The following is a 16,299-nucleotide window of genomic DNA, read 5'->3' on the forward strand; positions in this document are numbered from 1 at the left end:
GGAAAACAAGAAAAAAAAAATGTTTTTAGCAACAATGGCTACAAAACCTGCAGAGTTTACAATGACGAGGAAAAACACTTGATCAAATGTTTTGTTAAAAGTTTAAAATAAGTAAAGGCACCATTGTGCTTCAGCTTTTTAAAATGACTGGTTATGATAGCAGAGTTACAACTTCCTTCACTGGTCTAGTTTCTGTATCTAATATTTAAAAAATAACCCTCTTTTATACATTTTAAATTCATATTACTGATCTAATACATGAGTATAACTGATCTAATCTTATTGATGCTGACACATTTTTTCTGAACAAATATGTTAAAATATTAATCTGCTCCAGATGAAATTGATTCTTTTTGATGAACTACTTTGCATGGCGCCCCTTCTTTAATCTTCTCTGAAATCTAAAATAAATTGACCAACAGGACACAGCTTTTTTGTTTTAAGCTTGTTTTAAAATAAGAGTAAAATTAAAAAATAGACTACAATTTCATATGTTCCTGCTATGTTTGCAAAAAAAAATCTATATTTAAAACAAGCAAAGGACAAATGTAAATATGTTCTCATGAACAAGAAATAAAACTGCACTTTAATTAAGAAATATTTTCACTAAAATCTTGTATAATATTAATACTTATTTAAAATAGTTACTGTATTGTGATACATATTGAAAAGTCCTCACTTCTTTTCTTCACTCAGTGTGTGTCTGTTTTCATTCTGGGTTTTTTTTTTTTGCCCTACTTTCTCTCTGATGCAAACTAATGGCAACTTCCAGCAACATCCATCCATCCATTTTCTGAAACCCGCTTTTTATTTCCGGGTTATGGGGGAGCTGGTGTCTATCTCCAGCAGTGACCAGGACACCGAGGGACACCCTGGACAGGTCTCCAGTCCATCACAGGGACACAGAGACCAATGAGACAAACACCCATTCACACTCTCACTCACACCTAAGGACTTTTTTTTTCTTTAGTTACAAATGAACCTAACATGCATGTTTTTGATCTGTGGGAGGAAACCAGAGTACCTGGAGAAACCATGTGTGCAAAGGGGGAACATGTAAACTCCACACAGGAAAGCGAGGATGCTGCAACCTTCTTGCTGAGGTGACAGATGTAACAACCACTGTTCCACCGCGCTGCCCTCTGCAAAATCTTACTGAAATATTATAATTATATATTTTGTGTTGACATGTTCTTCAAGTTTTCTTTTTTGCACTACTGTATATGCTTTTATTCCCAATTGTTGACAAATATAACAAGGATATGCAAAAACAGAATCACTTGGTAGTTTATTGTTACCACGGAGCTAAAGAAACAAAGACGTGAAAGAAATTAATTATAATGAAGGCACATGTTCACATTTACACATTGATACTAGCTACAGGCTTTCATACATAAAAATTAAAGGATTAATAAATTAAAAGACTTAAAATCTAATAATAAATCCAATAATTGTATATTAAACTACTTTATGATTTAGTACTCTGAAGATTAAGAGTATCAGTACTCACACAGTCATGAGTCCTCAGTCAGTATGTCATTATTCTGAACTTGCTAAACATTTTTGTTTATTTATTTTATTTTAAGGAGACAAAATGGGTTTTTTATATCTGTTTCTTACTGAAGTTGCCCATCTGAATAAATTATTGTACATCACTAAAAAAACATTTTTTAGAAGAATGTTGCAGCACTTAACTCTAGTTCAGTGGAAGACAGATTGGATGGCACACAAGAAATTGTTCCAAGTAAAAAATACAGCTGCTACTCATTTTTCATAGTCATTAGGCATGCATTCATCTATGTGACTCCTGCCAGCACTGAATTTATTACTTTCAATTGTTTTCCTGTCTTGTTTTTTATTCTGGTAGTGTACTGTATATGCTTACAAAACAGCAATACATTGTGGCCACCATGAAAAGGAAAATATTCCATTCTGACTTTTAACATAATTGCAATATTTCTGGAAATGGTAGAATGTATAGCATCTACATTTATAAATAAAGTCTGTTGTAAAACAGTGGCGTGAATAAATTACAATAATTATTTGGGATAAATTGAACAATCTTCATTAACAACCTTTTCTCAACCTGTGCCTTTATTTTTGTGTCTGTGAGAGTAACCAAAGTTGTGTTATAGTTGTTAGAGTGAGGGGGTGCTCTGGGTGTAGATTTGATTAAGCAGATTAATGCAGCAGAGCAGAATATACAGTTTACAGAACCTTTTCAGTTCCTCTTAGCAATAACATATCTACAGTGACGTTGTTGAGTTGTAGTGTACCTCAGGGATGAGTTCTTTCCCCCTCTTTATTCTCCATTTCCATACTGTCATCGGCCAGCTTTTTCTCATTTTATGTAAATGACACTCAACTGTACGTGACTGATCCAAGCAGCTTGACAATCTTGCTGTCGTATTGACAATAAACTCCAGATGACCCAAAGTTTTCATAAGGATGATGAAGCAGACGCCACAGATTTCGTTCCAGGCTTAGCAGTCTCTCAAGTGGTATTGGCCAGGATGGAAACAATCCATTTGCTTCTAACCTAATCTAAGATGGTCAGTCTTATTTATTGTAGCTTAAAGCTATAAATAACCTTAATCCTTCCCAACCCAGGTCCTCTAGGAGCACCGTCCTGCATGTTTGAGTTGTTTCCCTGCTTTGATACACCTGATTCGAATGAGTGGATGATTAACAGGCTTCTGTGGAGCTTGAAGACCTGCTGAAGAGCATGGAAACAATAATAACATGCAGGGTAGTGTTCATTCAGGACCAGGGTTGGGAACCACTGGCTTAAAGCAGTTTCAATAATATTGTGATTTCTTTCAAGGGATGGCTTAAAACTTAAGAAAAAAGGTCATCTGTGCTTTTAACAACTCTCAGCTTGAATGATGTAATACATTTTTACACAGGTCTCTGTTGGGGTTTCTTTGTCACTTACAGTTGGTTCAAAACACTTCAGCTAATCCCGTCATGGGGACTAAACAGCATGAAACATTTTCTTCATCCCCATCTGCCTGCCTAGCTTTGTTGGAGTTTATATTGGTTTTTTATAATTTTACGTTTCAGTTTTTAAAGCTCAAATAATAGTTCCTGCACCCTGTTGACCATTCTCAGCCCTACTTTTTAAAAATTTCTGCTTACAAAACTGAGAAAAATTTAATATCTCACTTAAAACTTTATCCTTGTGAAAACCTTAGGCGACGTCTGATGTACTTTTTAATTTTTTAGGCAATTTTCTTTTGTGTCCAAATTTACGTTTATTTTTGCAAGCCACTTTGCAGCTTTGTTAAAAAGTCCTTTCTCAGTATCAAAATTTTAGATGTTAGTACATAAAAACCATCTCAGTATATTCTCAGCAAGCATGTTTAATGTTCAAACATTAAAAGAGTCTGAATCTCTATGGTAATTTCAACCTTATGTTTATTATGTAAGATCAGGAAAAAAAAACATTTTTTTTTTATCAAAACCTTTGTATCAGCTAAAAGCAGTCTGCAATCAAAAACTGCAGATAGGACTTGCTGTTTCTGGAAATAATACAACACTTAAAATCATCAGTTAACTCGAACAATGGAAGCTGACAACTTATTACTGTTTTTCATTAAGCATTGTCAAGCGTGGTCTCTATTAATGAGACTTGGTGTGAATGTTTTGGCTTGCATGTGATATTGAAGATTGGTTGCTTGTCTTTGATAATAAACCCAAAAAGTAAAAAAAAAAAAGAAGAATGAAAGAACAAAAGGGTATTCTTTTTACTGATTAATTTATAATAAGGTGGATTTTATTGTTTATGCATTTTTTTAATCAAAAGCAAATGTAATGTTTTCTTAAAACACTTTAAACTTTGTTTTATATAAAAAGGAATGTATTTAGTGAATGTTTCAATGAGTGTTAAATTTAATTGTGTTTAGACAAAGAATGTAGGCTAAGAGCTTTAAAGCTTGTTTTCTGTGAACTTCACTTTGAATTTATCATTATCTTACTGATGGACTGCAATCTGCAATCAAAGAGTTTAAATCCCTCTAAAACCATCCATCCCGGCTCTTCTTTCCGGGTCACATGGAGGTGGTGCTTATCTCCAGCAGTCACTGTGGTTGATGCGGGGGACCTGGACAGGTTGCAAGTCCATCACAGGGACACACAGAGACAAGCGACCATTCGGGCTTTCACACACACCTGGGGAAAACTTAGAGTTACCAGTGAAGCTAACATGCATGTTTCTGGTCTGTGGGAGGAAACCGGAGTACCTGGAAAAGACCCACATGTGCACCCACACAGAAAGGCTCCTGAAAGGGAAGCAATCATGTGACCTTTTAGCTGGGAACCACTGCACAGCCATGATGGCCCCTCTAAAATCATAACAAAAAATAAATAAATGTCTCCTTATAAATTTGGATCTTAGTTCTCCAGTTATAACTGATTACACAAGTGGTCAAATCTCTTATTTGCTTTGCTAAGTGACTCTTGTTAAACTCCCAAGTTTACATTTTTACTAAAAGAACAAACAAATGAAGACTTGCTGTATTGTTGCATCACATATAAACTGAATCCATAAAACTGAAGACTCAGAGCTGATGTAAGAAAAGGGTCTTTGACAGCAAACACCAAATAAAAATAATATACATGCTGAAGGTTTTTCTTTTTTTTTCTGCAGCAGAATTTATTGCCAAAAAAATTGAATTAAATTTAAAAATTGAATTATTTTTTAACCACATTGCTTGCAAGTGCATAAAAATAGCTTTATGCAGGAAAAAAAAAATCATCCACCTTTAATTTTGTCCTACTTTTTTTTTTACAAGGAGCCAGAATTTTTAAAAATCTTTCTAAGTGGTCTTGAATAATTGTTTTATTTTTATTTTCCCTCTAATTGTTTGTGTTTTCCTCCAGACCTTTGGTGCTTTTCACTCATTTTCAGTCATTGTGCCTCACTGTGACAGCATATTGAACAGCGTGTCCTGAAAACATTTGGAAAGTGGACAAAAACTTTAAACCACCTTGTTGCTGAAAAGTGCTATATAAATAAATTTGACTTGACTTGACAAGTAGTATACAAAAGAAGAATTGTCTGAAAAAAAACTATATATAGCAAATGAACATTATGTGTCTTTAAAAAACCTAATTTAAATCGACCAGAGAAATGCAAAATCTTACATCAATAATTTCATCATCCTCTACATGATTTTTTAGTCAGTATTTCTTTGGGAATCACCTTGTTGCTGAAATGTTTTTTAATGTGTGTCAACATGTTCTATATTGCCATTTTCTATAGATTCATCAGAAAAAACAGCAACAAATTTTGTTGTGGCAAAGATTCAATTTAATGTTCCATTTATTGATTTAATTTAACACCAGTATAAGTACTAACAAGTTTCTACATGAGACATAATGAAGCACAAGTAGTTGCAAACATAATTCTTTCGGTATGCGTAACTTGTAACTCTATAAACATCATTCTTATTACCTTGTGTGCTTTATATATACAGTAAACAAATAAATAGCATCTTTTAAGTTCTTCTGTTTGATGGTGCAGCAGCTTACTTTCTTATTAATATACTGCTGATGTTCAGCAGGTTCAGACAGCTCAGAGTTGGAGTAGTGAACTTATCAAAACCTTCAGGATCTTTGTGGAGTTCTCGGGTTTACCTTTAAAAATGTTGTTCAAACTGCTGTTTTAGTTTTGTACAATAACCTGAAAACTCAGAGGCAAGAATGTCTCAAAGTTTTAGTTACTTTTTCTCTGTTTATTTCCTCAGTCTCAACAGAGTAAAAGGAGATCTTTCTGTCAATACCTCCATTCAACAAGATGATTCATTACAAACGCATCAGAAACAGGCAGTGAATTATCACGGGGTCCCTAATGAAAATGCACTTCAGTTTGCTGCCGAGGCACTTTTGTGCGTCTTTGTTTGGATGTAATGTCAAATAATATCAGACTGAAGGTAGTGAACTCACCAAATGAAGAAAGTTAGGGTGAGATTAAAAAGAAGAAAAAAAAGATAGATAAAACAGCTGACACTTTCAAACAATAAATGCTCCTTAATCTTTTTAAAAAGCAGCGCTTTAACTTTAACTTTTCAGGTCAGCCTCTTTTCCTCTGTCTTATCAGGAGGATTATTATTTTGCCCCATCTTTCTTTTATTTAAGGCGTGCTGTGTTCTGCAAAACAATACTGAAGACTGTCTTCAAAACATACATTTACTAAATACAAGCCATTAATTCAAGAGCTTTCAGTTTTATAAAGAAACAAAAAAAAAACAGTTAAGGTCACTTTTATTTTTCAGCACAGTCACATTAAAAATAATGGCAAAATTGGTAAAACTACATTTAGAAATATGCAAAATACAGTTTGTTAATCTAGCAAATATTTTCACAATGTTCTCTTTTCTCAAATTCTTGATGAATAAATTAATATTTCATTATTTAATTAGCAGCAACAAACATTTTGTGCAATGGGCAGGAAGTTATATTCCATCAGACTTTAGGAACAAAGTTTTCTCCAGGTTACTGTTTTTAATTATTTTTTTTTTGTTTTATTATTACCTAGATATCAGAAGTATCACATATTTTTTATGTTCTAATCTAAATGGGATTGCAGAAACATAACCTTTGACAGATGCTAATATTTTGTCTCTGCAAATTAATAGAAGACTGCTTTAACACCTGAGCCACACTTTATCAAATATTAACTGAAGCTAATAAGCGTCAGGTGTTCGTTAATTTGTGTGGGTTCTCTCTGGGTGCTTCGGTTTCCACCCACAAACCCAAAACATGCATGTTAGGTTCACTGGTAACTCTAAACTGTCCCGATGTGTGAGTGAGAGCATGAATGGGTGAATGGTCTTTTGTCTTTATGTGGAAGTGTGATGGACTCGTGACCTGTCCAGGGTGTGCACAACCTCTCACACAGTGACTGCTGGAGACAGGCACCAGCTCTCCTGTGACCCGGAAAGGAAAAAGTGGGTAAAAAGAAAATGGACCGATGGATGGATGGTAAATTAGTGAATATAACCACTAAGACAGAGTTTAAGTCAATGAGGTCTGGTGCACAGAGTCACCATTAGACTAGTGTGTTCTCTGCCTGCCATAGCATTATTCAAAAATTTGTCCACATTGCCACCAAACTTTAATCGTTTCTTGTGACAACCTTAACGTTTTCCTAAAATTTCAATAAAATCTGTAAGTTGCTTATTAGGTTTTAAATAATATTGTTAACAGACAAAAAAATAAACGAACACCACTGAAGCATAATCTATTTGTCAGAGTTAATTATGACTTTTAAATCTGCTTTTAACTAAAACCAAGGCACTAAATTGGCTTCCAAACTATTAGTCCATGGGTGGGTATACGTCTTTGCTTCAATTTATTGAAGCTAAACAACATTCACGATGAAGCTGGTATCAGGGCTTTGCCAAGATGAAGGTTAGTTAAGAAAAAAAAAGTAAAACTTTAACAACTAGGCTTATACACACAAGCATTGTCATGCTTGAATAAAGGGCCAACTGCACTCCTCAAAGCTGGACAATCTTTATTGGCCAGTTGTGTAGTCGACTGAAAGAAAATTAATAAAAGAGAGCACCAATGTGTATTCTCAAAAAGCACAGAATTTGCTGGAGAAACAGTTCAGGGTATAAGTTCATAGAAACACATGAATTAAGTCAACTAATTCCTTAAAATACTCCTACATCACTTTAAAGTTGCTGCTTTTTTAACATTGTGCTTCTAGACTTTTAGGATGAAGCTCGATTTCAATAGGGAGGTAAAGAGTAACAGCATATTACTTTGAAATCCAAAACCATAAACTTACGCTACACTACACACTTGAGCCTGCACATACCTATAAAAATGCTGAGTCGTAAAAGGTCAGCAACAAATGGAAGATGGGGGTAAAACAAAAAAGGTTTACTTGTTTTTCCTCTGGCTGCAGTAAGTGTTGAGAAACTGATAATTCCCATCGAGGGCAGACCTTGGATTTGTGGCTGTTACTAGACATCTGTTACACACGACCCCTGATGGCCAGGGTATTCGACTGTGAGTTAGAGCTTCCTAACAAAACTGAAAATCCCATACAAGGGAATGGAAAAGGAAATAATATGAGGCGATCTAATGAGATATGTGAGAGACAAAAGCAGTGAGACAGCAGAGAGGTGAGGTCATGCATTGATGACTTAGCATGTTTGATGGAGTGTGAAATTGCAGTTAGCTTTTATAGTTGCTGTGTTTTGATAATTAGCACCAGTTTACACAGCTGTTTACTGACCTCCTCCCAGCCTCTCCCATTGGTGTAGGAAATGACATCTATTAGTGGATTGGACAAGTAGCCATCACTGTTGAAGGAATAGTCTCGCCCACCAATGGATATGTTGGTGAAATACCTGTAAGGAAAAATGGGATAATTGGGAGATGAAATCAAACCTTTTTCTGTATGTTTAGTTTTTTTTTTCTTTACCACAAGCAGTTTTCAAAGACCTGGATTTACTAAAAAGGAACAGTGAAAGTGCATTCTTGAAAGACACTGTTATCTCTGCAGCCTTGATGCATATGCATTGTTTGAAGACTGCAGCTCTTGGTAGACAACAGTATTTACATTGTTAGGTGATTTACTAACCTTTAAAGTTGCCAGTTTGATCGTACATTTACTGATTGATTGTGGGTTGGGAGGAAGGCATGCATTAACCTTTTTACACTTGCTATTTGTGCAAAAGCTGCTGGAGGCAGAAAACAGCTCAGCAAACAAAGAGCATGTGATGTAAGGGAGAGAAGTCCCTGCACATTTCAGTTCATTTGGAATTACTCCCAAGTCATTTATTTCATTTATTTATTAAGTTAACTTTGTTCCATTCTCATAAATGAAGTTTGACAAAAGGGGTAACTTCCCTGAAACTTTTCACTTTTTTTAAAGTCCAGTCTTTTGTTGTTGATCCCATTGCTGGGATTTCACGTTTGGTGTTTTGAAGGTGGAACAACAACAACAAGAAAAAGCTCTCTAAATTGTTCAGCTGAGGTTTCAGGACACGGCACTATTCCCACTTGTTCGTATTGTTTTTTATTCAGAAAAGTAAGGAATGCAGAGCAAAATGTTGACCTGTTTATATATATTAAAGCAATCTAAACATTTATGTGCTAGCTGTACTCCTGATAACGAGTAGTTGGTGCAGAAGCAGAAGTAGGCTGGCCATACAATTGAATTTGTTTTATTTTATTAATTAATAAACAATATAAGACAGAGTTGCAAAAGTAGGAATTCTAAAAAAATCAAAACAGAAAATCTCTAAAACAGGATTCTTCAATTTATATATATTAAAAAACACTTTTAATCCCAGAAAAGGGATCTGTTTGATTTGTCACATACTGACATACTTAAATTTTTATTGTATTTATGATCCTACATCAAGCCTTTTTTATAATTTTAATGAAGTTTGCCAGTTTCTTTTTTGTCCTAACAGTGCAACAGACTCCTATTATTGTCAAATGTTTGAATGCAGAACAACCAACAGCATTATCAAATTGTTTTGGGCCCTAAGTTGTGATTTTTTTTGTGTAAATATTGGTTTAATATACCTAACCTCATTTATTCAGATTATTTTTGTAACAACAAGTATAGTTTCCATAAAAGGTTTCACAATGATGCACCTGTTCTAAAAGATGAGCTATAGAAAATACATCAGTTGACTTTCGTAGAAATGTAGCAATAGGTTAAAAAAGGCAAGTAAGATAATCAAAAATGTGGTAGCAGAGTCAAAACCTTCACAACAGGGAACAAATGTCAATGAAAAAAAACACATTTTTTATTGATATGAGAGGAAATGCCAGTGCTGTGATGTAGAGAACACTAGGTGTAAGAACGAAAGAAAAAAGATAGCAAGGCAGGAAGCAGAAGACAAGATAGAGAGAAACATTCTCTAAAATCTTTCCTCATCTTTAGCTGCATTTTTTTCTGAACATTGGAGAGTTTTACAGGAAGAAAAATCTTAGTGAGACAAGCTTATGGCACGTAAACATCAGAAAAAGACCTGCTCATGCTTACAATGCTGAAAAAGACAAATGTAAGGAGCACCGGTGCTGGGAAAAGATAATACAAGAGTGAAAGCAAGAGCCTCACCTTTGATTTTCTTTCTTTTTTCCTGATGAAACATGGAACTTAAAAGCAAATGGAAAAAAAAGCAAATCAAAGCATTCTAATAAAACCATGCTGCATGCTCACAAATATAGCAACCTCGCTAAAAGAAAAACCTCAGCAACTCAAAGAACATCTAACAAACTGCAGCTGGACTGAGGCAAAGTTCACACCTCAAGAACTATTTTATTAAATAGATAAAGTGCAGCACAGTGACTAATCAGTCAAAGGCTACATGTTTTAAACCCATGCATGCTGTTTGAGTTTGAGGGACCTGATTTTCCATCTTTATTAAAAGAAAATTTCAGAATTTAATCACTTTTCTGCCAGAGACTCTTTAGCCATGGCTCATTTTCTGCAGACATTAACATTTAGGGCACATTCTGCACTTATATTAAATCATTAAATATGCAGTGTTGTTGTCTCCTGGAACTGAGGATAATAAGAATGTGGTGATTGGCAGTGAAAATGAGTAAACACTGATGAAAATGAAAGAAAATGTTTTGGTGTATGTTCACATCATCTCCCTCCCGCCTGGGCCTGTTAATGTGAAAGTGTGTGTGTGTGTGTGAGTGTGTGCATATATTCATTCACAGTTTGTGGTGGATTCACAGATTGAACATCATAATCGCCACCATTTTACAGACAAAAGGATTCTTTCGAGCTTTGTTTCATCACCAACTACAACACCAAACCAATCCTCCAAACATGTGAACATGTACCCAGACATCATAGCTGAATTGTTCTCATTAAGGAGCGGTCTTCACTTCCTTTTCTTTTCCAATTCAGAAACTCTATGGACATGTTTCTACATAATATTAAAACCTCTTTGCTGCTGCTAATTCGAACAATCTTCACTTAATATGCTGTGTGTGGATGCTCAAACACACATGAAAAGAAAAGCAGAAAGACAATGAGTGCAGTACAAAATGAAAAAAAAGGTTCCTAAACGTGAGAAATGTCTCAGAAATATCTTTGTTACGGCTATAATCAGAGCTGGTCAAATCCTCCAAAAGCACAGAAAAGGAGTTCCTGTGTATTCTTTTTATATCTACAATAGCTCTGGATACAATGGACCATTCTATATGGAAGAAAAAAAAGGAAAAAGGAAGTGTTATCCCACAATTCCTCGAGGTTGAAACATTTGAAGCAACACTTGATTATTGTCTACTGACTCTGATTCATGAAGATAAAATCGAAGACAGCAACATGAAGAGTCTGAAGGAGTCAAAAACAATAACAAAGTATTTTAAACTGGTTATGCTTTCTCAGTGGCATGAATTACCAAGTCAATCTGGTGCTCCATGGCAAAAAATGTACATTAAAAATTCAAAATAAAGGCTGAAAAAAAAGCTGAAAACAGCGCTCACACCATTCTTAATAATTTCTCCATTGTTATTGCAGGTCTTTTATATATAAAAGACAGTGGTGTAAGACCTGCTTTTGTAGTGTTGTGGAATTTTCTTTACCAAAGATGACAACGAAGAGTTTTGTCTTAGGATAATTTATTTAAGCTGTATAGCTGAGAATCACTGTGCTGAGGTGAGTCAACAGAGTGAGTCTGAAGCATTACAGATAGCTCCCCCTTCTTATACCATTGTAGGATGAGGAGGGGTCAGGGGGGAACAGAAGGGTCAGATAGCTGATCACAAGGGGAAGTAATTAAGGAGGCACATACTGGTAAACTTCCATACAGGCAGGAGGGGTCAGGGGGANAACAAAAGGACCAGATAACACATACATCCTGGCACCCTATAGGGATAAGATTAAAGGCATTCCTAACTAAACTAAAACATGGTGGTCACATGCAGCAAGAATCACTGAAAACAGTATTTTTCCCATTACAGTAGTCACATGAAGTAAATGTCAGCTATATGGGTCAGTTTCTCTCAAGATATGTTGCAGCAATTGTGTCCAGTTCAATGTGAGCAGCAAGTATTTCTCAGTCAAGCCATGTGTCTCCTGGTCTTTCCTGAAAGTGACCGACACTACATATGAAATGTAATTCTTACTTTTATATTGAGCATCATTCATTACATCGTAAATATGGCATTTCAAGATATATGTGTGTACACACAGATACAAAAATGTACAAAACAAACAAGAAAAAGACATGAAGTTTGGCTTTTTCTTGATCATTTATGAGAAAACTCTTAGCTCACTTGTTAATGAATGAAAGAAAAAAACAAAAAAGAAGAAACTGCATTAGTTTTGACTTTATTCCCAACCAGTGGTCAGGTGGTTCTCTATGAAAAAGTAAATAAGTAAACAAACAAACAAACTCTCCCTCCACCATTTAGAGTTTCAGGATAAATACATGAAGGTAGACCTGAATAGACCTGAGTTTTTACCACTGGAAACAAGATTGCTGAGACAAAATTCAGAGCAAAAAGCAAATAATGCATCAACATGCCTGCTGAGAGGATGGGTGAGGCTGCAACCTACATCACCTTCAGGTTGCTTTAGTATACAATTTTACTCCATCCTATAATCACACCATCCATCGAGCATTTGCCGAATAAGCAATGCAATGATAAACACAGCAGCCATTATTTCTGCAGAATATCGGAATATCACTGTGCAAGTAATCATGTCACCTGCAGCAGTTGATATAAATCTCCAGCCAGAACACATTCAACACAGCTGCTACAGACTCAGCTACCCCCGCCACGATGCAGTCTCAGAGCACACTTTGACAAAGAGGCACTTTTAAATTCATAGCAAGTTATTTGTGACTAGGCCTTCCTTGCTGGGGTCTGCACCCACAAGCAGCTGATGTCGTCTGAACTCCCTCTTTCATCTGGTTTTACCTATGAGAAAATGGCTGTCTTCAGGGTCAATTTATCACAACTCAAAAGTGTCCACATCACTTTAGCTTTTGACTTTAAACTGCAGTTCTGTCATTCCTTTTCACATCCTTTAATCTTTATTTTTAATTTCTATCTATGCGCCTAACTTTCACTTTATCATCTTGAATTTTCTTCATTTTTTTCCCTTGCAGAACATACAAAACAGTGATGAGGTGCATAGAACCAGAAGTGACAGCGATGAGAAAATGCAAAGAAACAGCAGGAGGTGGTGGAGCAAGTCCAGAAAGCAAAACAGAAGGAAAGGCTGATGAGGGAGAGGATCTAAGGAGTGAGAGAGAATGAGAAGAGGCCACGATTAAGACAGAAAGAAAAAAAAAAAAATGCAACACAGTCATATGCTGGTAGAGAAGCATCAAACAGGTTTCTTAAACAAACCAACTACTGCCATACACACTCCGAAAACAAAAATCCAACAAATGCATATAGAATATCAAGAGTGGCAAGTGCTGCAATCCAATGAAGAAATGAATCAACACAATGTTATTTATATGTTAAGTAATAAAATTTGAAATCTAAACATAAAAACAAAAAAACTTACAGTTGTACATCTCAAAATAGTTACCCAAAGAGATAGCTCTTAAATTTTTAAGAGTGGTTGTATGCGGTATTTCCAATAAAATGTGTCTGTTGACTTTCTGTTGTACATTATTTGTTCAGTTTTACATACGTTTAATTATATTTTGGATAAATTAGAAAGTGTAGAAGATAAATGCCTTTGCTGTCCAAAAGATACCTGTTTCACAATTAAGTCTTATAACTTGTAAAATTATTACACTTTCTAGGATAAAACATCACTTCAGTTTACTCATTGCCTCTTGCCTCTTTAAATTTTGATATACAGAAATTTCACACTCAGAGCAACTGTACAATTCATATTTAAGTCATAAGAAGGTGTAATTTACATATTAAAAGTCCTTATTGCAACATCATGATGGTTTCAGCCAGCAGCACAAGCCTTTGATTAAGATTAAGCCTTTCTCATATTTATGGTTAATATATCCTTAAATGAAAAATTTGCAAGCAAAGTTTGTGAACTACCCCATACTTCAGGTCAGCAAAGATGATGTTCATGGAGATGCTGTTTGGGGTTGTTTTGCTACATTGACACATATTTATAGAATGCAAATAAAAGTATGCAGATACAAGTAAGATTTTAAAGTATGCAGCTGTAAGTGTTTTGTTTACATTGAGAACGTGCCTGCATTTCGAACTGCATATCACTACATCTGGAAAGCTACTGGAGTAAAAGCTTTCAAACTGAACAATTTAATATAGTTCAGGAAACCTTTTTATGTTTGATTCCATAGTTTGCAATGAGTACCTTTAAATTTCCCCCATTTAGGCTTCAGTACTTCAAAATAATGGTTAGAGGTAGGAATCTTGTTGGGTTAAAATTGCCCTCCTAAAACCAAACGTTAGATGTGTCTATAACATGTTTTCTTTTGTGATTGTAGAGCCATGCAGCCATCAGGATACGATGTTCAGTTGACACAGTTATCTGTGAGTAAGAGATACATAAAATGTATATTTATATAGCATTTTTAGTCTTTTTGACCACTTTTACACAACAAGCTGAAGTTCTGTAAATGCCTCCCTAAATATAACCCGTATAAATCCCAGGAGAAGTGGCCACATAGCAGCAGAGCTGAGATGGAGCAATATTTAATCAACAAATTCATGACGGGGACATGTGGCAGTTGTGCTTCAAGCAACAAAAGAAAGACTCTCTGGAATTACTACCCATTTTATAACTTTCAGATTATTAATGTCAAAAAAGTGGAGAAATATAGATATCAAGACAACAGCAGTTAATGAAGACCTAAATAAAGACAAGTGCAATGTGAAATAGAGTTAAAGTGTAATGATTCAGGTGAACAACAGCAAGTAAACCCAGCTCAGTCCTTACAATTTGATTTACACAAATATATTTTTTATTGACTTGAAAAAAAAAAGGAAACTGAACTGGGTCAGTAAACTGTCAAAATGTTTGTCAGGCATCCAGTCAGTCCTGAGAATATAATAGGGCTTGTGTTATGCAATATATCCCACTTCTATAGGTTTATTTTAAATTTATTTATATTTTCTGCTGTCTGAGCTCAAGCCTGAACGGCTAAATGTGTAACACAAAAAAAGACTCGGTGAAAACCTAATTTTCATAATATTGAAAGATCTTTGGTATCACAGGTATGTTCGAGGTTTCTGGTCTCAGTCTGGTACATTATTCCTCCCTTGGTGACAACAGCATTACCTTCAGCTTTCTGCTCTGCTATTGGCTGGCTCTCGTCTCATCTGTGTTTGCTCTAACCAATCACAGTGAAGGCCACCTCAGCCTGTGGAGCCATCAGGGATGCAAATGCTTCAAATTACACATTGAAAACAAAAAAGAAAAGAAACGTGTTGTACAAGTACTGAATTTAGAGAAAAATAGTAAAAGACACCAGTGAATTTGGTCTTAGTGACTTCTAAGGAACTTTTTAAAGTCTGTAAAACTAAGTCTGTAAAATATGTAACGTAAACAAATACTACTGATGGTAAATCATTATAAATTTCCTGCTTAATAGTTTGTTCTTCTTGTGACTGCAGCTTATATTTCTACAAAACGTAGAGGTGATGAGCTAAAAATGATTCATCACGATCTGATTTTCTATTATAAACTGACTCAATAAGTTATATATCACAAAAGACAACATTCAAAGAGAAAGAAGAAAAAGAAAAACTATTTTACTTTGAGATTTGTTGATCAAACACATCATGTGTGAAAGAAAATCACATAAATCGATATGAAACAATGAATTTAAATAGAATTTTTACGGAAAAAAAAACAAAACAAACTAAAAAAAAAATGTATGTGTCTGCTCGTCTGTAGTGCTGTGAGTATTGATGGTTTAAAGTTCTGCCCTAATAGAAACCAATAATAGCGGGTGTGTGTGAAGTTGGGTGTGATTTTCCATCAGTAGAAACATTCAGCCTCTTTGCCAGCTGTTAAGAGAAAGCTTTCTTTGTAGTCATGGCAACCCTTTCAGAAGCAACAAGAAAAAGGCATATGAAGAAAGGGACGGGAAGTGAAAGGGTAGAAATGAAAAAAAAAATAAATAAATAAAAAGCAATGGAGAGAGACTGGTGCGTTAGCAAGAATGATCAAGAGCCATTTCATACGTGGTATAATTAAAAACGAGGACTTGTCAGCACTTATTTTCCCTCTCTTCATCTTTCTGTACTCTGATCTGCAGCGCTCAGTGATTTTTTTTTTCTTTTTTTTTTTTTTTTTGCAAGAATTGTCCAATTACTCAAGACATTTTTTTAAGAAACGGGTGAACAAGC

At 35.0% G+C, this 16,299-nt stretch overlaps 1 protein-coding gene across 2 annotated transcripts in view; it reads right to left on the reverse strand.

Moving 5' to 3' along the window:
- The window catches only part of grin2da (glutamate receptor, ionotropic, N-methyl D-aspartate 2D, a), a 165,964-nt gene that overhangs the window by 46,122 nt on the left and 103,543 nt on the right, over positions 1-16,299 (reverse strand). For both annotated transcript variants that reach the window (XM_017427682.3, XM_037975848.1), the window contains one exon: positions 8,252-8,366. In XM_017427682.3, coding sequence (XP_017283171.1) covers positions 8,252-8,366 — 115 coding nt within the window. The remainder of the gene's footprint in view (positions 1-8,251; positions 8,367-16,299) is intronic.

The sequence above is a fragment of the Kryptolebias marmoratus genome, linkage group LG5 (genome assembly GCF_001649575.2).
Source record: "Kryptolebias marmoratus isolate JLee-2015 linkage group LG5, ASM164957v2, whole genome shotgun sequence".
Classification (NCBI taxonomy): Eukaryota; Metazoa; Chordata; class Actinopteri; order Cyprinodontiformes; family Rivulidae; genus Kryptolebias; species Kryptolebias marmoratus.